The sequence below is a fragment of the Cheilinus undulatus genome, linkage group 5, assembly GCF_018320785.1.
Source record: "Cheilinus undulatus linkage group 5, ASM1832078v1, whole genome shotgun sequence".
In the NCBI taxonomy this organism is placed as follows: Eukaryota; Metazoa; Chordata; class Actinopteri; order Labriformes; family Labridae; genus Cheilinus; species Cheilinus undulatus.
In genome coordinates, this window is record NC_054869.1 from 22,843,266 (window position 1) to 22,867,859 (window position 24,594).

Below are 24,594 nucleotides of genomic sequence, written 5' to 3' on the forward strand. Positions count from 1 at the left end.
TGTGTCCTTCAGCGCTGCCCGCCTCAGAGAGAGGGGAGAGAAAGGGGAAGAGGGGGTGAGGCCTTAGTTATCATGAGTGAAATCAGCACTGTGACATTTAAAAGAGGAAAAGAAATGGTGCTTTGAGATGATGAAAGGTGAAGGGAAATGAAGCAGTTCGTAAATTGTTGCCAGCTTGTGGTTTCATTAGGAGGGCAAAAGCCTGTAATTACCGGCCAGGTGTTGGAGGGAGGTCAATAAGAGCAGAGATCCGCAGGAAGAAAAAACACCTCATAAATAAGCTGCACTCTGAAAACTCTCACCCAATATAGTGATAACATCTAGTTCAGACAGTGAAGTATACACTGCTGTAATTAGAATATATATGTGGTCTGCTCTAACTGTTGGAGTCACAGCCAACACGTCTGCCTACAGTGGGAGCTTCACGTGCAGAACAGCAGAAGAGTCAAGGCCTCTGCTGCCACCAGCAGGTCGGAGGAGGAACTACAAATAGTAATTAACAGATGACTTTAAATAACTCCGTCTTTGTAAGTCTTTGTAATGAGTTTTGGAGGCTGAGCTTTAATGTGGAAAGTAATGAATGTAGTGTGTGGAAGAAACAAAATCCTGAATATTTTTTTCACACTTGTGATGATGTCATCAAAACTGTATGGCTACTAGGACATAATCATTGACTTTCAAAAAAAGTTAATATATATGTGTATATATATATATATATATATATTAGCTTAGCTTTTCTTAGTCCATCTATGAGGACACTATAACATTTTGCATCTGTACAACATAGTAAAAAATTCTGCTATTTGAATTATTGAAATAATTGTCCAGGATTTCCATAAAGTTTTAAGAAATTTGTTGGGATGTCTGGAGGATTTGCTTTGTAATTATCCAGAATTTTTAGGGGTCTAGATTTGCGGGGGAATTTTTGGATGAGAAGCAGTGTGCTTTGAAATTATGACATTTTTGATCCTTTTTTGGTATTTTTAAATTTTGGAAATGATAGGTTGATTGGAAATGTAGGTGTGGAATTTCCTTCGCAATCTTCCTGAATTTTCATGCAGTTTTAGGGAATTTAGGGAATGTGATATTTGGGAAATATTTGTACACTTTGGGGAATTTGATTTGGGATTTTGGGGGGATTTTCTTAGAAAACTGGGAAATTTCTTTTTCTTTAAAATTTCTTGGTATTCTAAAAAGTTTTAGAATGTTTTGATTGGATATTTTGATGGGGAGTTTTCTTCAAAATTTTCCAGAATTTTCATGCATCTTTAAGGAATTTGTTTGGAAATGTTCTGTTATTGTCTAGGAATTTTTGGGGAATTAATTTGTAAATTTTGGGGTAATCAATTTGAGATTTGGGGTGATTTTTGGGGCCTGTTTTTTGTTTTATTTCTTTGATTTTTGTTTTTGTTTTTGTTCTTGTTTGGCTTTTTTGTTTTTGTTTTTGTTTGTTTTGTTTTGTTTTTGTAACTTCAAAGTTTTGGAAATTTGATTGGATATTTGGGTTAGTAATTTCTTTCGTTTCGTAATTTTGTTCAGAATTTTCCTGAGATTAGTTTGGAAATTTTTGATAATTTTCCATGTAATTTTTGGGGAATGTATTAGTACATTTTTGGGAATTTGAATTGAATTTTGGGGTGGAACTTGCTTTGAAATTTGTGGGAATTTTCCTGACATTTTTCAGGAATCTTCTGTATTTGCATTGACATTTTTATGTAGGCTTTTCCAGAAAGGTTTAATCCAACCTTTGAGGAAATTTTGGGTATTTTAAAGGGATTTTGGAATTTAACATAATATTTGTTTTTGAAATATCTGACAAATTTAGAGGGGATTTTCCAAGACCCCCAGAACTTTTAGCTGAAATTAAGTTTATATCTGGTCTTACTGACTGAACGGCCCCCTACCAACTGGCTGAAAAAGACTCAAAATGTATTAAAAGCTAAATATAAAAAATGTGTGTTGTACAGTACAATTAGCCTGTTGTCCTCATATGCAGACATCACCTTTTGGTGAACACTACTTCCTGTAAAAGACATGGCTCAGGTTTTGTACTTATCAGGCCCTGAGTAACCTAAATAAGTTGGAGAAACTAAAAATACAGTCAAAACAAAAGCCAGAGTCTCAGGAGGTAAGAAAAAATCAGGGTTTTTTTAAGGAAAGATAAAAGAAATACTGTATTTCATTTCTTGCATATATGAAATATAAAATTTACTGGTGATTTTACAGCATTATAGGAAACTTAATTCCATTTACAAAGAATCTTTTTATTTCAATAATAGTGAATAACAATTTAAAGGAGACCTATAATTCTGATCAATATACATGTAATGTTACAATGTTGGATGCATCTGCAAAGTTTCAAACATGACATACACATATTTTAAAGTAGTCCCTGGATTTGTTTCCTGAAATGCTGGTTCTGAGATTTAGTCCAGTCTGATGTCAGGTTGGACCAAATCTACCATTACACCTCTCTGACCCAGTGTTCTCCCTGTCCCTCAAAGCTGTAGAGCAGCCCCTCTGCAGCTCTTTCAAACTCCCCTTCACCTGTTAAACAAAAACGTCTTTCTAGCAGTGAAAAATTTCCAGAGAGCTGACCAACAAGAGGAAAGTTGTCTTGTTGAAGATTGTGTTAAAAAGAAAGTGTTTTAGGCAGAGGCTTTTGGATGAATAAGGAGCTGCAAACCATGAAAAAGTACTCTAAAATACGACAACTGGCACAAAGAAAGGAGAAAACGAGTTTCAGAGGTCCAGATTTAACACATATTTTAGAATGACATAAGTCTGAAAACCATAGCCTGAATCCAATCCTAGCGTTCATTGGGCGTGAGGTGGAGTACACACTGGACCGGGCACATGTCAATCCCAGGGTTGACGTATAGAAACAAACAACCAGTCACGCACACATTCACACCTACAGACAATTTAGAGTCAACAGAAAACATAAACAGCAGGTCTGTAGACTGTGGGAGGAAGTTGAAGAACATATGCAAACTCCACACAGAAAGGCCAGACTGGGATTTAAACCAGAAACTGTCTTGCTGTGAGGCGACACTGCTAACCTCTGCATCACTGCGCAGCCCCAACAGCACATTCTGTATCAAATAAAAGCAGGCGGGCAACTGTGTGACTCATAAAACAAATTCAGTGTTTATTGTTCTGTGCACACAATATAAAAATCTATAGACATTTGTCTCTATAAAACAACGTAAACATAGTGAACAATTGTCTGTGACCTTTAACAGTAATGAATTATTGAAGATGAACTGTAAGCTCTATCTGCTCTTAATCAAACCTCATCATGCAGCACAATAACGTAAATACATGCATACATACAGTAGCTGTGCATAAACAAGATGCTATATAGGGCAAAGAGCCAATTGCAATGAAAACACTGCAGCAAATAGAGGGGAAGCACATAATGGGGAGGCCTGAGAGTTAATTATGCAAATACCCCAGCTGCAAAGGAACAATAACTGTGGAAATTCAAAGACAAACCATAACATGGAGGGCTATTGTCTAGCATTTGCATATTTGCTTGACAACTCTAACCTGCTCATCATGCCCATCTTGTTCAGAACAATGTCTTTGTGTTCATATAATAATGTGCACATCACAAATTGTCATAGTGCATTGTTTCAGTTCAAATGAAAGCTACACTGCCTCAACTGGCAGTCACTGCCAGGCACTTTTATAGTTTTGAAAGTATTAATTAATGCACTATAGTAAATGGAAAAGAAATATACTTAATAACATACATTTTGCTTTTTTCCTGCACACTGAAGGCCATAAACATTTGAATAAGCATATACAATATAATCCTAAGCGAGCAAATTAAAGTCTGTGAATAAGAATATGTATAAAATGTCCTTTTAAAGAATTATCTCCATTTGCTATTAATTCAGTGGATAGCATTTCTATAAAAGCTTTTGGCAATAACTGCTAATGCAATAATACAGTAATTAGCTTCTTGCAAACAGAAAACTAATGATTCTGTTTGTTGTAAGACTTAAATGAGCCTTGGCATGCTGAGGATTGTTTTTTGCCCTTTAAAATCCCTGAGTGATCGTCCACTGGTGTCTGAAATACAGAGCCATAGCACTGATTTATGATAAATCATCTACAGTATTCTTATATTATGAGAGAATATGAACTAATAACAGCCCAACTGGTTTTTGATTTCTGTCTCAGGGTTTATATTTCTAACTTCACTTATTTACAATTACTATCTATTTAATTTATCATTTAAGGCAGTTCCTCTTTTCTTGTATTATACATCCAGTGTGTCTCTCCTTATATCATTAACACTGGCTGCAGTATTTATACTTTCTCAGAATAAAAGGCACATGAGATCTATGCAAATTACTACACTTTTTGACCAAATTGTCCCCAGCAGAGTGATCCCACTGATTGCTCTCTGCTGTCTTATCAAAACAACAGTGTCAGTGCCTGGACGTCAGCGGCTCCATCTCTACCACCAGATCACGACTCCGTGGACCCTTACTTAACTCCACCGCCCGGGGAACCACTGTAGACCAGCGGTCTGAAAGGGATGAAAAGCAGAAGGATTTTCTTTTATCTCTATGAATAAGTAAGTGCCTGCCACATGAATATATACTTATTTATCTTCGAATGTATTCATGAGAGCACAGGGAGAACCTTACCTCTCCTCAAGGCTCTGACACTCTGCTGCAACCCGTTGGCTTGGCATGTCTCATTCTTGCCTGGATCCTCATTGATAATTGCCAGGTTCTGATTCCAGTGGCACCAGTTCACCTCGTCCACCCTGATACAACAAGGTACAGTTGGGATTGACAGTTTTCTTTAGAGTGGCAACTGTGAGAGTGATGCACACAAATTACCTGAAGCACCAGCGTCGGTCAGGTGTGCCGTCCCAGTTCTTCCCCACTGTCACCATTTCGCCGACTCGAAAAGACTTACGAAGACAGACTGGGAAAGAGCGCTCAATGTCCAAGATCGTTGTTGCCCACTACGAATTCACAAAAGGCAAAAATGTTTGAATAGTTATAGAGTTAGGGCGAGGTAGTTGGGTAGGGCATACCTTGGAGCCCACACTAAGTCCTATGGTTAGGGTTATTACATAATATGGCGTTATTACATAATGTGGCGCTACACTGCTCCCTCTGCAAGCCACTTTTTTGCAGCCCTCCTCCACCCCAGCTCCTCCTTTATTCTGCTTCCAACTAAATCTATGTCATTCTGTTCTCACTGATGCCTGCACTGCTCTGAATTTTTGGCTGCTTCTCTCCCTGCCTCAGGCTTTCCTTGTAGGCACAGGAACGGCAGGAACATGTGCTGTTTCTTGCTTGATGCTTTCCACGTAGGCTTGTAGAAGGGGCAAGGGGATCCAGGAACAGCCATACATGCACATTAATAACTGCTAATAAAGAAAAAATATTTCTAACTCCAAATCATGTGTGTTTCTTGACAAAAGTTGGTCCTGACTGAGCAAAAGTTTTTGGTTCAAACTTTATTTACATATCTGCATTGTAGTGGTATTGGCTAAATATCGATATATTAGATATTGGAAAAATCCAATATCATGAATTCCTAGTTTAGACAGACATGTTGCTGACGGGATTTAGCACCTCCATGAGGCTGAGATTTTCCATTTTAAGTGGAACTACTTTACATAGCCTTCTGATGGATTGTCATGAGAATAGCTACAAGTGCTGGCATCAATTATTGATTTATCAGTTGCTTTTAGTTATTTACCAACAACTAAACTAAAGACACAAAAGAAAGCTTATAACATTCCCCATTAGGCTCAGCTCTAGGTTTTCTTTATGTCTGCACTAGTTAGCAAATGTTATTGTAAAAATGTGATCTGCTACCAACAGCACATTAGCTAAACAGTGTAAAAATATCACCATGTTGATGTTGACAGTGGGATATCTCAGAGCCAGGACATCTAAAAGCAAAACTATCTGTGTATTATTATCTGCCCCTAAAAATAACACATACTATTTGCTCACCTGAAGCTTCCAGATCTTCTTGCTCTCCTTGGACACCTGTCCCACTGTCTCCCCCATAAGAGCGATCAACATGTTGAGCAGCAGCACAAAGGTGAGGATAATGTATGTGACCAGTAGGATGAGGAAGACTGCAGGATACTGTGCACTGTCGATCATGTCCAGTTCTCCCATCCCAATGGTCAGCTTAAATAGGTCCAGTAAGAAGTTACTGAAGGTGTCGGGGTCTCTGCACTTCGGGTAGGTTGGGCATTCCCCACCACAGTCCGTGCCTGAGGGAGGGCACGCTTTCAGCAGAGACACCAGGGCTGTGCAGTGGAGACAGAGAGCAACAGATTATGTGTCATCTAAAGTAATAGTTAAAAATGCATGGGAAATTAACTTGTTGCTTTTTCAAGGAAAGACACATTTAGTCAATATACAACTGTCATGTCTGTCCATGAAGCTTTCAGCTAGGAGGTAGCTAGCCTTTTTAGACTTATAAGATTACTTTTGCTAGCCTTGCTCAGCAAAAAGACTTCTAGCTGGAAACAGTCAGACACCATTTCCTACAAAAAACTCAACTTGGTAGTTTAATAAACAATCAAATTTTTTATTATTATCAAACATAAATCCATCCATCCATTTTCTATACCGCTTATCCCGTTAGGGGTCGCGGGTGTGCTGGAGCCTATCACAGCTTTCATTGGGCGAGAGGTGAGGTACACCCTGGACTGGTCATCAAACATAAATAAATAAGTAAAATAAAACATGAAAGACGGAAAATAAGGTTCTGGTAGCTAGCTTATTTTCCTTCAAACAAAAGCTAGCATGTGGGTGGGCGGGGCCTAGCATGGCATTAAAGCAAAACATGAGCAACTTCCTACTAGTTTAAAGTACATGCTTACTCAATTTAGCATGAGACAAGAGAGAAGTATCCTGTAAGTTTTACATTGGAAGTTACACAGTTAGCTTGGTTGGTACAAAAACAGAATACTTAAGCTAGAGAAGCTAAACCAATGCAAAGCTGTAATGTTAGCTTAACCTTGTAAGTTTCCCAACAGGTAAAAACATTTCTAGAATCATTTTCAGCAAAAAAGGGGGTATAACTTAAAGTAATGCTGATTTTTAAAACCTTTAAGTAATGACAATATCACAAAGAGGACATTAATAATATTAAAACTGAGAAATTGTGCTGTTCTTAGAAAATTAGTTTTTCAACTGATGCTGACAACATGTTTACAAAAACATTGGGACAAAAGCCTGGAAATCTTATGAAATGCTGAAAGAAAAAAAAACCCAGTGAAATATCTCAGGGTTAAAATGGTAAACTGCTAATGGGTTAGTAACATGAATAGGTATAAAAATGCCAAAAAGAAAAGATGTATTTTTGGGGCTTTTTATGCTTTTTTTCATAGAGGAGGACAGTGAATGGAGCTTGAAACAGAGATGAGAGAGTGGGGGTGAGACATGCAGGAAAGGAGCCACAGGCCAGACTTGAAACTGGGCTGCCTGCGTACTCAGGGAGTGAACTAACCAGTAGGCCAAAAACAATGAAATTCATCATTCTCAATGTTTGATATGCTGTCTTTGTGTTATATTTAGTTACATATGGAGGTTCAATACTTTGAAAATCACAACATTCTGTTTTTATTTACACTGCACATGATGTCCAAACAGGCTGTGAGGTTTAGCGTTGTTGCCTTGCGTGGATCCTCTCCAGGTACTTTGGCTTTTTCCCACAGACCAAAAACATGCTCCTTATGCTAACTGGTTTCTACCTTAATTGCACAGAGGTGTGAGTGTGAGCGTGCCTGGTTGTTTGCCTCAAAAGCCTGACTGACAACCAATCTAGGGTGTACCCCGCATGTCCAAACATCACTGAATTTGAGGCTGTACCTGTATAATAAACCTACCTGATGCATATCCAATCATGAAGAGCACATACACCAGCAGGAATCTGAAAAGGTCTTTAAATAGAATCTAAGAAACAAAAATAAAATCAGCATTAATCAATACTGTTTGATGATGGTGAAGACTGACTCCCTATAAATGTATATATACACACACACCCACACACCCCCACACACACACCCCCACACACACCCCCACACACTATATTGCCAAAAGTATTCACTCACCCATCCAAATAATTGAAATCAGGTGTTCCAATCACTTCCATGGCCACAGCTTTATAAAATCAAGCACCTAGCCATGCAGACTGTTTCTACAAACATTTGTGAAAAAATGGGTCGCTCTCAGGAGCTCAGTGAATTCCAGTGTGGTACTGTGATAGGATGCCACCTGTGCAACAAGTCCAGTCGTAAAAATTTCTTCACTCCTAAATATTCCATAGTCAACTGTCAGTGGTATTATAACAAAGTGGAAGTGATTGGGAACGACAGCAACTCAGCCACGAAGTGGTAGGTCACGTAAAATGACGGAGCAGGGTCAGCGGATGCCGAGGCTCATTGTGCGCAAAGGTCGCCAACTTTCTGCACAGTCAATCGCTACAGACCTCCAAACTTCATGTGGACTTCAGATTAGCTCAAGAACAGTGCATAAGGAGCTTCATGGAATGGGTTCCACTGGACTCTAGAGCAGTAGAGAGTGACGAATTGCCCTTCTCCATTTGGCAATCTGATGGACGAGTCTGGGTTTGGCGGTTGCCAGGAGAACGGTACTTGTCTGACTGCATTGTGCCAAGTGTAAAGTTTGATGGAGGGGGAATTATGGTGTGGGGTTGTTTTTCAGGAGCTGGGCTTGGCCCCTTAGTTCCAGTGGAAGGAACTCTGAATGCTTCAGCATACCAAGAGATTTTGGACAATTCCATGCTCCCAACTTTGGGGATGGCCCCTTCCTGTTCCAACATGACTGTGCACCAGTGCACAAAGCAAGGTCTATAAAGACATGGATGAGAGAGTTTGGTGTAGATGAACTTGACTGGCCTGCACAGAGTCCTGAACTCAACCTGATAGAACACCTTTGGGATGAATTAGAGTGGAGACTGAGAGCCAGGCCTTCTCGTCCAACATCAGTATGTGCTTCACAAATGCGCTTCTGGAAGAATGGTCAAAAATTCCCATAAACACACTCCTAAACCTTGTGGAAAGCCTTCCCAGAAAAACTGAAGCTGTTACAGCTGCAAAGGGTGGACCAACGTCATATTAAACCCCAAGGATTAAGAATGGGATGTCACTTAAGTTCATATGAGGCAAGGCAGGTGTGCGAAAACTTTTGGCAATATAATGTATAAAGTGTTTAACAAATGTATTAGACCACCCTAACCCTAACCAAAGTAAGGTTAATGCCACAGCTGCCCTAAATTAACAGCACTGGTAATGACCAAAATCACCTTTATATTTCTGCAATGGTTAATAAACCAATATGTAGAAGCTCTTTAACCCAAATGATATTTTTAATGCTAAAACATAATTATTATTGTTATCCATGAATTTTCAAATTTACTGATTTACAAAAAAACTGAAAAAATAGTAAAGCACATTAATATTTATTGATTAAAATGTCAAATTATAATTATTTACTTGCATTCCTGAACAGAAAAATGAGTTTTAGTGTTTGAATGTTATGCTTGATTCATTTCTGACTTCTCAGAGAAGCCCAGTGAGCCGGCTCAAATTTGGGTATAAAAAGGTGAATTCAGTTTGAAATTCCTCATTTCTGTTCAAAATGGTAAAACATGGAAAGCTCACTGAAAATGAAAGAGTCCACATTAAAGCACTTCATGATGCTGGATGGTCTCTGGGACAAATACGACGGGTGGTCTAAATAAATTTGTTAAGCACTGTATATGTCTTTTTTTTTTTACTATGATCTTACCTTCTGAATCATAATACTGTAGGTTCCAGTGAGCTTCAGGCCTCTAGTGAAGTACAGAGTGTTCATCCAGCCCAGGACAAGTGCAAACACCATCACAGACACGTAGGCTTCAATGCCAGACAGGTAGAGCACAGCAGTGACGACAATCAGTACAGAGTAGATGAAGCTAAAGAGGCAAGAAAAAGATGTTTTTTAGGAAAAGTCTGTGAAGCTGAGGTAACACAAGAAACCAAGAAGACATGACTGCTGGCGTTTTAGCAGAGTGCCGACATCAGAGCCATGTTGCTAATGAAACATCAACACAGTTCATAGAGGTGCTCGGCACTCGCTGCTCTTTGTTTATATTGTGTGTTTAATTAAAGATGTAAACTATGAAAACATGCCAAAGAGGAGGTTGAGGAATTAATTAGATGACTCAATTAAAATTTGCCTCAAGTAAAAGTCAACAGGGGCAAAAAGTGAGGAAGAGGGGGAGCTGGGATGGAGGATGGAGACTTACTACAGCAGCTGAAAAGATCCATCGATGAATAAAGACTTCACCCCAGGGCACTTCTTCAAGAAGAGGTCCTTAATCTACAGAGAGCAGGAAAACACTTCTATAATAACAACAAAAATGCAGGTTACAAGGTTCAGTCTGAGACATCAGAGTGCATTGACTCACGTTGGTGAGGAGGAAGAAAATTCCAGATGCCAAGGTGATAATCTCCCCCGACATACGCAAGTAGTCAGACGATGTTGTGTAGCTGTATGGAGGCTGGAAGGAAATAAGGTAAGACGTTCTTATGACTTTTATTCATTTAGATCTAATTCAATTTTAAAGTGTTAGTACCAAGTGAAGATATAACACTTCATAAAAACTACAGCCAACTTATATTTGATTATTCAGAATAAAGTTAGAGCTATAGCAGTCTTAAAACTTGGCTCAGATTAGAACACTGGTTCTCAACTGGTGGGAGGGGACCCAAAAGCGGGTCACATGGCCCTTTCAAGTGGGTTGCTAATGTCTGCCTTGAGAGAATTTGTGCTAAAAAGCCAATGAAAGTCTTGAAAAGCATGCTTATTTTGTCCTGTCTCCTATTTGTCAAATTTTTTGCACTGTCTGAGGTCAAAACTGTTTTATTTTACCGTAAATAAATCAGATTGGTCAAAAAGTATCAGAAAATTGGGTCACAGTTTCTTATTATGATGTTAATGATTGGTCATTTGGCTCCGCCAGTAGAAAGTCAAACCCAGATTTGACATTCGACGGTTCAGGTTGCACACAATTTGAATAAATAGGAGCCTTTATGATAAGAAGAATTTAAATGTGAAAGTAGGCAGATTTATATTTTCCTTTTCTTCTGAAAATAAAGTCATGCCTTTGGATTTAGTCTGCGTCTGATTTTTAATGCTAGGCTCGTCTAGCCTCAGGTCACTGCCACCTCCTTAATGAGGAATCATGATTCTAAAGTTCAACATCAACATTCACACTGACATTGAATTTTATTCTTTCCCCATGATAACATGTAAATTTTGGTTCTTTTCCAGAGATCTCAGGAAATAAATCCATTATCATGGGAAAACCAGCATTGATAACAAGACAAATAAGTCAAGATCTTGAAAAAATGGCCAACATTTACTGATGATCACAGCAAAAAAAGGTACAATAAAATACATTTATGTATCTCTGCTTAGGGCTTCCATACCTTACAGACTTTATGACATTGTTATTTCAGGCACACATTCATGACCACTTTTGGGTCCTGCCCTGCCAATTTAAAACCACTGAGCTAACCAGCTTTTTGCTGTAGCTTCATATTTAGCATACATACAAGGTATGGCTATTAAATATTAAGACTGCTCTTATGAGGATCAAACCACATGGTTCAGTCACACTGAGTGTTAGATATTAAAGGTTGGGTATTCACTCACAACTGCTATAAGTTTCCAGTAAGTGACATCTTTAGTTCACTGCTAGCTACTGCAAGCAGTGTGCAAGCAGAAGTGCAGCTTAAAGGTTGAGCAACGCATTAACTTTAAATTTTAGGTGAAGTTGAAAAAAAACCAACAGCTAAATCTTTTGGCACATTAACTAAGGTGTATAGAGAACAGTGCATGTCACATGCACATGTTTTTGAATGGCACAAAAAATTTAGTGAAGGCAGAGAGGAAGTCCAAGACGATGAATGTTCTGGACCGCAATGCACATCAAAAACTTCTTGAAACATCCAACTAATAGAACAAATTGTTCAACGTGTTTGAAAACTCAGGATAAGAATAAAAGCAAAAATGGTCTCCGTTGAGAAAGATTAAACTTCAAATGTGACAAAAGTGTGTGCAAAATTTATGGAGACATGTTGGATCAAACTGAAGGAAACCCACATTTTCTTGAGGGAGTGAATACGTGTGATGAGACTTGGATCTTCCAATACGATCCTGAGACAAAACAGCAGCCAGTGCATTGAAAAAAAACTTCAAAGATGTGACAGACAGAACGTTCATCCAGTCACCCTCGTGAGTTATTTTTCAAAGGCTCTGCCCTTTTCCAAACACCGTCTATGGGAGGTTTTCCAGATGGCTGTGTGAAAAAAATCCATCTGGCGTATCAGGTTAGAAAAACGGTAAGAAACAGCCCAAAGAAAGAGACCTCAACTGTGAATAATGGTTTCATTCTTCATCAATGCAAGACACCAGCTCACACTGCAGTCTTGGTAAAGCAGTTTTTGGTCCATAAACAAATCACAGAGCCTGATCACCCTTCCTCTTCACCTGATCTAGCACCATGTTACTTTTTCTATTTTCCTAAGACCAAACCTGTGCTCAAAGGAACACGTTTGAGTCTGTGTCAGACATTAAGACAAGAACAGTGGAGGTTCTAAGAAAACTGTCTGAAGAAGACCTACTGCACTGGTTTCGATCAGTGGAAGACCCGAATGCAGCAATGTGTTGATGCAGAAGAGGAAGAGATTGTAGGAGAAAGACATTGAAAGATACAATTGTTTTGCAGCGTCAGCCTTGCTTTTTCATAGCCATACCTCAAATGTTAGTGCTATCATTATTGTCATGTAAGGAAGATGATGAGTGTCATGTGGAGAATTGAAATGTTTGCAACTCTTTATTCTGCAAGTTTGTCCAAACTGCATGATGTTATTCCATATATGGCATGGCTTACAAAAGAAAAACAGAACTCTCCCTATTGCACTTTATATAAAAAAAAAACATTCACATACTTCTTTTGTAAAAATATATAAAGCAGTCTGACCAGACTGTCTCCATGTCTACATTTTCAGTAAACTCACCGTCCCCTGTGTTGGGTGGTAATAAGCCACCAGAGTGAATGTAATCATGGTGATGAGGTAGGAAACCACACTGATATAAAAAGTGACAGCAGCAAATTTCTGCCATTTGGCCCTCAGCAGCTCGTTGACTGGCTCCACAGCCAGCATCTCATGGCGGTTCTGACAACAGGAACAGAAACGTAATGAAAATGAAAAGAAACCAATTTTCCAACATCAAAAGATCTTGGATTCTTTTTTCACATTTGAAATAACAATGAGCCTTCAAAACATTCCCACTCACTTCATTGCGACTGTTGTAGACGAGGATTTCCAGCACCGATGGCTCCTCTCCACATGTATCGAGTGAAGACAAATCATAGAGGGACGAGTACACTGGCCCGTAAGCCCAGTCCTTGAACTTACGAGACAGATGACGAGCCTCCTCATCCTTGATCTCACGTCTGATAATGTGCTGGAAAACCTGGAGGAAAAGTGACAAGCTGAGCTGCTGATCTTTGACCTGGACTTAAAGATGAACAAGGAGAACATTTCTTATGTTGATGTTTCATTTTCCTTACCCCTATCTTGCCCAGCTTGGCGGCCATCATGAGAGGCGACATGCAGTCATTGTTGAGCACAGTCTCCAGGTTGTAGTCTGGATACAATTTGGCACTCTTGATGAGCAGCAGGTCATACATCTTTGTGAGGAAGCGGGTGTTGTCCTTGGTGTTGTCTGCAATGTGCACCAGGGCGTGCAGCACTGTGTTTCCACGAGAATCCTGGCGTCGCAGGTCGGCCTTTTTGTGTGGATTCTCGGTCAGGTAGTGCACAATGTCTGGCTGGTTAGTGCATGCAGCCAGGGAGAGAGGCAGCTCACCTGCACAAACAGAGAAAGAGAGCACTGATGAATTCAGAGGAGATTAAGGGGAACTGTATTTCAGATTAAAAATAAGCAAATCAACAGGAGGGTTAATTAAGAACTGTGGCTGGCATCTGTATGTTTTTGCAAAGCATACTAAACATGGATCAAAGATTTTACTTAAATCCCCGCTATGAAAACAGCACAATTAGCAGTTGTTGGAGGGAGGGGCGCAATGGGGCCAGAGTGCCAAAAGCAGCTGCTGAAAATGAGCCGTTGCCATGGGTGACAGATTACTTTGTCACCTCACATAGAAACGCTCCTCTTCATGGATTTGCACGGGTGCATGCAGAGTGTTAGCGTGAGTCTAAATCCCATTAGCCGTCAGCCCTGCCAGGTTCCTGTTCACCTCGCTGCAAAGCTCCGCAGCAAATTACTCACACTGTGCCCGGACACGCTGGGATTTGGGAATGACAAGCGTGCTAAGTGCAAATAGAAATCATCTTCTCAGTGATGAGTGAGGAATATAACACATGAATGTTATCAAATGAAGTATTCTTAAAACTGGGGAGGGTAGAAAATAAAATAAGGGTCCATAACACGCTGTATCAACCTTGTTTCAGTCTTTATGGAGAATGGCGTTAGAAAGGATCATACTTGCTACAGTATCATCCCAAGGTTGAAAGGACACTTCCATACATAAAACACATTACTTTCTTGGTGCCATACATAAGCAGGCCTCTCCACTGTACCAGCAGAGGGCAGTGTTGAGTTTAGTTTACAGGCTTTGTTTATATTACCCCACAGGTCAGTGAAGTCCTGCCAAAAGAAGGCTCAGTGAAGGATGTTTACTTTTTTCAGTACACAGACACCTTTGACTAAACATGCCTTATTAACATATGACATAATGCTTGTCTTTTCATGTGTTTGCGGAGAGCCACTAATGACAGTTTCTCATTCAAAAAACATTCAGGCTAGACTTCACCTCTAAACTACAGTCATGCTTTCTCAGGCAAACCTGCCACGTGACAATAAGGAAAAGGGTGGGTTCAATGTCACCTCATTCTCCACAGTAACACATTTCTGCCGGACCATGCACAAGGCCCTAACTACTTTATGATGGCAGCTGCTGTAGAGCACATAAAAAACGGTATTACCTCAATGATGTAAAAGACAGAACAACTTCTGAGCTTCATTAAAAGAGTGAAGCCATGAATACCACAGGCACACCACGTTACTATCAACACACATACGTGTAACAGTCTCACTATGATCCTACTGTAAAAGTAAAAGGTTTGTCAAACAGAATAAAGAAGAACTTTTATGTGACAAAGGTCATTACCAAAGTAGAAGTAGCCCCCTTCATCTCTGGGCTGGAAAAAGCGTCCCCTGGCCTGGGCGTGAACGTCGGCTCCCTGCTCCACCAGCAGTTTCACATACTGCTTACAACGCCGCTCTATAGCAATGTGGAGTGCTGTCTGGCCTGATAAGACACAAACACAACAATACAGAAAGTTTAAGGGCCCAATTTTAGAGACCAATTATGAGCTTGGGGGTGGAGGTCATTAAAAAGACACAAAAAGCTCCAAGGAGCTGTAGCAACATTTATGTGCAAGCTGTTTCCATTGGTTAAAACCACACAAAAATGAGCCCTTAACCATTTACAAGGCAAGGAACCATATCTGGTCTCTTTAGTGGCCTCCCCTCAACTCTCTGTAATACAGTTAAACCAGGATGAGTTTTCTTAGCCAGTCAGTCAAGTCAAGTCAAGTCAAGTGGCACAAAGCGTCTCAAACTTCCTGTTTCCTCCAGAACTCAAAAAACAGTTTTTCATCTCTTTTGGTCTCACATCATAATGGTAAGATGATGAAACTCACATATGAAGGTGAATAGTAGTGCTACATGTCATGATAGGTTTTGTTTGCATAGGATGTCTAGCAATTACTGCAATTTTAGAGCAAAAAATGGAGGCACCATGTCTGATCAGACCATTTTGGGGTGTAGAATGATGTCTAAATTAAGACGCGGCCATTTCATCTAGCAACCATACTACAGATGTTTTCTTGAAAATGACTTATTATTATGTAGGATGACAGAACTCCATAGTGTACAAGATGTAACCACAGGTTAGTTAAAAAATCAAAGAGTGGTAAATTTGACTAATTTATACAAACTTTCAAGAAATAATTATTAAAATGGGCCTGATTTCTGGTCAGTTTCACAACCTTATAACAGTTTTATTGTATTTATGTCATTTTTATTTTTACTGTGAGCCTAATTGCTGCTTAAATTAATTCAGACATTCAATATTTTTGATTTTTTTTAGGTTCTCTGATGGAACTGTTAAAAAAAAATACATGTATGAAACCGGGGTCATCGGCTAGAGTTGTACAAGGGCCAGATTTTGCTGTGTGGGCCAGGCCATCAAATAAGATAAAATAGAACAAATATTTTGTTCTGTTAACTATCTGTATCTATCTATATATGTCTATTAATAATTATTATTTTGTAAGTATTTTTATTTTCTTTTAATTTCTAGGGATTAACAGGGAGCTCAGTCCCTACTGCTTTTATTGCAGCCAGCCTCAAGGAAACGGTTGAGATATTTTGGCTTGAATTGGAAAGTTGACTCAGAAAACTGCAGATTTAATCAGGATTAGACTGATAAGCTTGGGTTTATTATGCACATTAACTCATCGTGGCTGACAGGTGGATTTCTGTTAAAGCAGATTGAATGTTAAGTCACTCCTGATAAAACTTTTTCAACATTAATCGTTTTTGGGGTTGATTTAATAGCGATATGTATTATACATCCTAAAAACCATAACACCTTTCTCCTTCTCACTTATTCTGAATTTGGTCATATTCTGGGGGCCGTATGGGAAGTTTTTGGGGGGCCTGATGTGGCCTCGGGCCACCAGTTGATGATTACTGGTGTAAATAGTTAAATATATGTGATTTGAGTCAATTTTACAACAGTATTACAGTTTGATTGTACTTAACTGGCATAAAACAGTTTCTGTTTTATAGCAAGTCTCATCACCACGGAAATTCACTCAGTTATTCAATATTTGTGATAATTATAGGTGTCCTGTTGGAACTGAAGCAGTCAAAATCATAATTGTGTATATGAACTAAGATCAAGATAAAAACCTCTGATTAAAGACTTTTGGTAAGAAAAACATGTGTTGAACTATTTCCTTTGGGTTTTGTTAATGAAACAACTATAATCGTGTTGATATTTGACAGCATGGTATTTTGTGTGTATTTTATGTGGGTCATGCGGGGCTCAGCATTTATTAAATACAGACTTGGGGGCTCCAAAGGAAAAAGGTTGGAAACCGCTGGTGTATGGGATAAAAGTCAAACAAAAAAGATCTGGAACTTGTCATTTACAGAGCTATAAACAATCCCTGTACACATACAAACTGTAAATACTGCTTCTTTTTCACAAAACTGGGCCTCACCCACCAGCAAGCATCAGGAGCCCTAAACAAAACACTCAATCTGCCAGCTGTCACACAGTAAAAGATGAAGGAATCTTGCTGGTGTATGCTATTATATAAGACACAAAGACAAAGACATTCATCTGAAATAATATATTACTTTTATGTAACTGCATGCTTCCATTATTCGGTAATACATACCTCTGTAGTAGACATCCCTGAAAGGAGTGTTTATAAACTCTCGGAGGTTTCCGGTCTTCTCTGCAATGTCCACCAGCACAGGGATGGTGTCATTTGTTCCACCATAGAGGTTCAACAGGGCTTTAGGCAGACAGGTCTTACCTGTGGATGGCTCTGGTGGTTAAAGACATTAAAACAAACATTTAAACTCTACAAATTAAAGTATTAAAGTACCCATCATATTTCAAATACATCAAAGTAAAAGATTAAACTTTACTAAGCTTTATCAAAAGTTGATGTTGTAAGCATAGATTAATAGTACAAACTGTAACAGTATAGTCCATCATTTTCGACTTTACCATTTCATCAGTGTATTCGCTGAGTTCGATTTTTAATGTTAAAGGTTAATGTTTAAAAAAAGAAAGTAAATATTGCAACTTTATTCAGCCACTTAAATGCACAAATTCTGCTTCAAGGGTCTCTGTCGAATCAGTAACAAAAGATCACAAGTAATGTTGCACTGCAATACTCAAAGCAACATTGCTTAGCGTAATTGCTGTTTTGAACTGAAGACTTTATTTGGTAAATACTTTACTCCACAATGTCTGCTTACCTAACAAACTCCAGTCTTCATGTAATGGATGAATCACATAATAAGGGAGAAAATCTGTTAAAAATGTCCTTCCTGGTTCTTGCAAAGCATTCTCCTCTTTATGTGAAATGTATCCATGTAACAAAACTGATGGGTTGCTTTTAGTTAATACTCATTATGGAGTGACGTTTTTGTTAAAAGACAAAATAACAAATAAGCCACAGAGATGGCCAGAGCTGAGCACTGCGTCTCTACACAGCTTAGAAATGTCAGTCACTGTAAAAATGAAAAGTAGAAGGTTGTGAAAAAACATGGACTTGTGTAAAGAAAAATTTCAAAACAGCCATTTCATTACTGTTTTTCTAAGGTTTCAGTTTTAAGTGATCAATACTCAATCACTTTCAGTATTATTGTCATTGTCCTAAAATTATTTGTCAATAATCCTTTAATCAGGAGAGTTTTCCCAGAATGCCTCTGGGCATCAGACACTTTTGCACCATGAGTGAAGTTGCTGACTTACTTAGAGCCTGTGGAGAGGAACCATGTTACACACTGGGTGGTATACTGAGATAATATGATGGAAGAAGACTTCTTCGTTCAGTGTACACCTTTATTGTTTCTTGCAGTCACTTAGTTAGCCTACCATCAGTAACATTAATGTTCAAGATTAAAATGTATCATAGAAAAAAGAGGAAATTACAGTGGATGAAGAAAATGAAGCTTCACAAAAAGTATGTTGTTTTGAGTTGGACTTAAACAGACTTTTTTAAGTGTAGGAAAGTTTCCATAAAGCTTAACTTTCAAAAATTAAGTTAACTCAACATAAATATACAGGTCAAACTGAGTTGATTTAACTTAAAAGTAAATGCATTTAACTCAAAGAAACTGTGTTAATACAACTTGTTAATTTGAGTAGGAAAACTTAATTCAATTGTATGTAACCACTTGAATTAATCTTTTAAGTTTATCCCACTATTCTCTTTTTCAGTGTAGGATATAGGAGGAATTTAGTTGCATGGAAATGATAAGCTCAACTATAAGAAAAAAAAGGGGTTCAGCAAGTCCTGTCCTATTTTTAGCCTGTCAGCTTTAAAATAGACAGTAAAGCTCCGTTTAAGTCTCTGAAGGAGTTTACAGTTTACTGTGATTTCTCTCCACTCCTTGTTATAATCCTAAAATAACTTCACATACATACAGGAAGCTTCCTCTGCATGACTCTGGCAGGACAAAGACTCTAACATTACTCCACCTTTTCCCTATCATGCCCTCTGAGCCTTAAACAGCAGAAAGAGAGGCAATGAGAACACATAAGGTCAGCTGAGTTAAAGCTATGGAGGCTACGGCTGAGTCCACATTCAAGTGGAGGACTTCTGCAGTATCTTTATGAAATGAGTGAAAGGAGATTTCACGCCGTCTTCACCAGAATAAACAGAAGTCTCCTGCATGTTCTCTTGTTGGCTACCTTTTCAGTTGTTGGTTTAGAGCAGGGGTGGCTAAACTTTTTCATTGAGGGCTATGCACACAAAAATCTGGGCCTCTTTGATTAGCCTCACCTTTTGTGTACTGAATTAAGTTAAACCAAACAAATACATGTAGGTTAAGATCTTCTTAGTAACTGAAAATACTTAAAAGAAGCAGCTTCTCACAGATGGCTAACAAGGCAACAAGCCAATCATTGTTAGAGATTTTGGGGTAGCCAGTCAGATTTTAGGGGCACTGGTTGGTCTCCATTACCACTGGATCTGTCCCCAGTCAGGATGTGAGCTGACCATTTACTTTGTCATCCTAATTTAGTCATGAAAAAAAGTCTCTTAATTTCTCTTGTCAAAATGTTTGTTTACAGATTAATAAGACAGCGCAGAATACTAAGTCAAAACTAAGAAGTACATATAATAAAGCACAAGCTTCATGTGTGAATGTGAACCATTTTTTTTCTTTAGAATCAGCTGTGGATCAATTGAGTCTGCATGACTGGCTGCAGTCGGCCCATGAACCGTAGTTTGGAGAGACAAAATAAGGACACAGAAATTTGATCAAGTGATGCTTCACATTTTCATCTCACCTCTGAACTCCTCATCTGTTAGCCTTTTATCTTGGCTCTGCAGGTAATCCAACAGGCCCTCAAGGTCTCCGGCGTCTCCACGTGACACACAGTCGAAGAGGAGGGAGCGGTTGAATATTTTCATCACTTTTGGGGCCTGCATAGTATCAGCATCATCACAGGATACCTCAGCTTTACTACAAAGACAGAAAACATAAGGTGGTCTAAGTTTGTTTCACATTTACTGTTGGATGATTTCACCAAAATCTTGAGTTTAAATCCATGAACTCTTTTGCACATTTCATTACTAGCAGACTAAATGTGTGTTTGATGTACAAACCATCTTTTGAGCAATCAGCCACACCCTTGAGTGCTGAAGTAAGTAGACCTCTGTGTAAGGGACAGGTAGAGCAGCCAGGAACTGAGAGCAGCAAAAATATTACCTCAACGGCTACAGACTGACCAACAACACACTCTCTGTGTTAGATCAGTGAATGAGGCACTGCTCAGTTAACAGTGTGTATGTCTGCGCATGTACACGTGTGTGTAATTCCTTATGTGGCACACCTCTGTCTGCAGTTGTAGAAGATTTTCCAATTTATGATAGTTTTTCCAAACCAGTTGTTATGTCCAGGGTGCTTTCAGCACTGTTAAAACACACTGTAAACCTTTTTTTTTTTCTTTAACAAGAAAAGCAAAAACAAACTCTTTAATGTAAAGGGAAAACAGATTTCTATAAAGTATGGTCAATTAAATAAAATATGTAAAATAAGTGACTACATAAATATTTACCCCCTTCAATTAAGTATTTAGTAGATACACTTTGGCTGCAATCACAGCACTGAGTCGGGTGCCAAGAAACATCCTCACAGCATGATGCTGCCATCACCGTGCCTCACAGTGGGGATGATGTGTTGCGTGATGTGCAGTGTTTACTGTCAGCCAAACACTGCACAACAGACTAAAGAACTTTCTTCCACTTGACCATGGAGTCTCCCACATCTTTTGGTGAACTCTAGTCCAGATTAAATTTTGAGTTTCTTCAACAGTGACTTTCTCTTTGCCACCCTCCCGTAAAGTTCTGACTGGTGAAGTACCTTGGCAACAGTTGTTGTGGGCAGAGTCTCTCCCATCTCAGCTGCTGAAGCTTGTAAATCTTTCAGAGTAGTCATAGGTGTCTTAGTAGCCTCTCTAATCAGTCTTCTTCTTGCACGGCCACTCAGTCTGTGAGGACGATCTGATCTCGGCAACTCGGCCATACTCCCTCTATTTCTTGATGATGGATTTAATGTGGGATATTTGGTGCCTTAGAAATGTTTTTGTATCCATCCCCTGACTTATACTTTCAATAACCTTTTTCTCTGAGTTGCTTGGAGTGTTCTTTTGTCTTTATGGTGTAATGGTAGCCAGGAACACTGGTAAACCAGTGACTATATGTCAATTAAAGGGGGTGAATGTTTATGCAGTCACTTACTTTACCTTACATGTTTTTGTTTAATCGGCATTATTCTGTTTTCCCTATAACATTAAAGAAGGGGTTTTTGTCAAATTATATTGGCCATGATTGATTTATAAAATAAAAAAAGGGGAAAACATCCAAGAGGATTAATACTTTTTATATGCACTGTAAATCCTGAAACTGCCTACAATTAATCTTTTTTTTACAACGAGGCCCCTTCTCACCCTCTTGGGAGCTTCTTCCTCCGTTTCTTCTGGTTGCTGGTGTTCCTGTAGGTGCCATAGTCAAAAAGGGAGTCCATGGGTGCTTTCTTTGGGCCAGGGACCACATTTGACTCATATATGCTAGATTCCAGTAAGTCCATAGGGTTAGAAATGCCCTTCTTGAATGCCCCCTGAAACTTCATGCGCAGGTTCTGCTTGCTGTCTGCCGGCTGACTTGGCTGAACCTGCTCCTGGGCCGAAGTCTGACTCGTGTCTTGAGTCGCCGGGGAGCCATCTTCACTCTCAAAGAGGTCTGAGATCTCAGACAGGGGGAACGCTGCGTCGCTGTCAGGCTGGGAGGCACTGCCATCGTCCACAGAGAGAGTAGCTCTGGCAGATGAGTCGAGGGTGTCAGCCTTGGACAAGACAAGGTGGCACCTTCGGAGTATGGCAGAGCGGCCCTGACATAAAAACAAGAAAACAGTTTAAGTGACTTTTAGACAGGCAGAAACGTCCTGTGTAAACACTGACAGCAGTCTTGAAAATGCCTTGTGGAGAAAAGTATGTTGGCACTTAATGAACAAAAAGAAGTTTATTAACATATGTATAACAGCATATGTTCTACGTACATTCAGTTCATTTTCTTTCACTCATTTTGAGGCTATTAAAGGTTGACCTTTGCTCTAGGTTAGGCCCACTTCCAGGAAACCTTAAATAGCAGTGATTACGTAAATTTTTGTTCATACACAGCAGTTATGAGGACAGGCATAACGCATTTATATTACAAAATAAAGTAATACAGAATTTTATAATGACTTCAAACACCAAAAGAACTTTAGGACATCCCATTTAAGGTCTACAGAAGGTTTATGGATATACATTGCACAATCTCTACCTCATTCATCCCTTTTATCACAGTTATGTGCCAAATTCCTCTTTAGGGGAGACTGGAAATGATGCTGAAGCATGAGGCCGTCCTAGAGAAACAGAGAGAAAGTGTAAAATACACAGGCATGACTGATATAAAGGTACATGAAGAAATCTGTTGCTCCTACAGTAGGTGCTATAGAAAGAGCTCTGTTATTTCAGGAGGGGATGAAGTGAAAAAAAAAAAAAAAAGGACAGGACAGATGCCAACACCAATAGTGTGTCTGTGAGTCTGGCCTCTCATTGGCTGTTCTGTGTAGTATGCAGATTTACACAAACTGTCTGCTAACTTATAGAAACTGAGTCAATACTCGACTGATTTCTGCAGCAGAGAGCATGTACAACATGACAACCTCACAACCCTCCACCCTTTTCCTGAGTTCCTGTTCATGACACTGACAACCTATGTAAGCCAGACTGCACTGCAAAGGAGCAACACAAACAGGGGAGCTGGGGTCCTGAGGGGGAAGCATGACTCACATCCCTGTCTGACACACGGGATTATCGTGCCATTACACTTCAGTGGGCATCGGATAGTAAAAAGAGGAACAAAGAGAGGCTGCCCTTGATCAACTATTCTAACAGACAGAGAGGGAGGGATTGAGTTGTGAGGTGGAGGCGTCTGGGGGCAGAGAGCACCCACCTAGTATTAAAGCTGTCTGAAAGATGGGGCTGGATCATTACAAAACAGCATCCAAGATCACTTATGATCCACTCAGGGAGAGGAAATCTACTTGTGGAAGTCTCAGTTTGAGTGACTCTAACTCTTCCCCAGAGATGTGGGGCTTCCTGTTCTGTCACTGCTGATGGGAGACAATATCCAGAGCATGGGGGGGTGGAGGCTCCAACAGGAGCAACATAATAACTAGAGGGAAAAAAATCCAAATTTTTCATGAAACATAGGTATATTAAAATTTAAAAAATAATATTACTGATCTGAAAAAATTAAACAAATTGATAGATGGATTATACATGAGAATCATGTAAATCAACGTGAAAAACGTACATATTTTAATTTGATTGTGACAATATGAAATACCGATATTCACTACAATATTGTGTTAACATGTTTAACTATACTGACATGAAGACAGAAGTAGACTTTGTCCTGCCAACCAGAGTCTAACTACCAACCAAACAATTTTTATGGTGAGTTTGGGCTACATACCGTTAATTTTTTTTTAAACTATATTCATACATAATGTAGAATATATTCAAAGACTACAGATCAGTGGTGTAACTTACCTCGATTAAATCTTCAGGTCTTATTTTCTGTTTCCCAAAAGGCAAAATATTCCGCCGTTTTTCGCCATTCTCTGAAAGTCTTGAGTTTATCTCTCCAGAGCTGAGCGCTGTCTGCCTCCTCTTCAGGTTTGTTTCACTCATTCGTGAGTCTGAGCTTCGGTAAAACCCCGCAGAACAACGGATGCTTTCACAGATTTAGGGTGGGACAAAGTGGCCGCTCACTAACTTTTCCTGAGATTTGGAAAACCGAGGAGGAAGTGGGGGTTGCAGTACCAGTGAAGTCCACTAGATGCTGCTGTTGTCTCCATAACGGCCAGTGCCCCAATCTTTTGTTTCCATTTCCAACAAAGTGACTTTTTACATAATAGTAAGTACTACGTGTCTATAGCAAGCTAATTATAATTAATTAAAACTATTAGTTAACTAAAATTAATTGTTAAAATCATTATAATTAACTAAGATAAAACGAACCCTAAGTTTTAAAAAAGAATTTTAAGTCTGTGCTTTGAAAAACTAAAATGAAATAATACTAGGGACAAAATTTCCTTAGTTACAGTCTTTGACAGCAGCAGA

At 39.1% G+C, this 24,594-nt stretch overlaps 1 protein-coding gene across 1 annotated transcript; it reads right to left on the reverse strand.

Moving 5' to 3' along the window:
* Positions 1-3,143: 3,143 nt before the first annotated feature.
* On the reverse strand, positions 3,144-24,201 carry trpv4 (transient receptor potential cation channel, subfamily V, member 4). Its single transcript, XM_041787640.1, has 17 exons — positions 24,022-24,201; positions 22,745-22,826; positions 21,871-22,310; positions 20,209-20,384; positions 17,576-17,728; positions 15,271-15,411; positions 13,648-13,946; positions 13,371-13,550; positions 13,091-13,249; positions 10,474-10,566; positions 10,312-10,385; positions 9,813-9,978; positions 7,889-7,955; positions 5,997-6,301; positions 4,863-4,990; positions 4,665-4,786; positions 3,144-4,543 (listed from the first exon to the last, which is right to left on the reverse strand). The coding sequence occupies exons 2-17, from the start codon at positions 22,751-22,753 to the stop codon at positions 4,443-4,445; spliced, it is 2,613 nt and encodes an 870-aa protein (XP_041643574.1). The 5' UTR covers positions 22,754-22,826; positions 24,022-24,201; the 3' UTR covers positions 3,144-4,442.
* Positions 24,202-24,594: the final 393 nt, after the last annotated feature.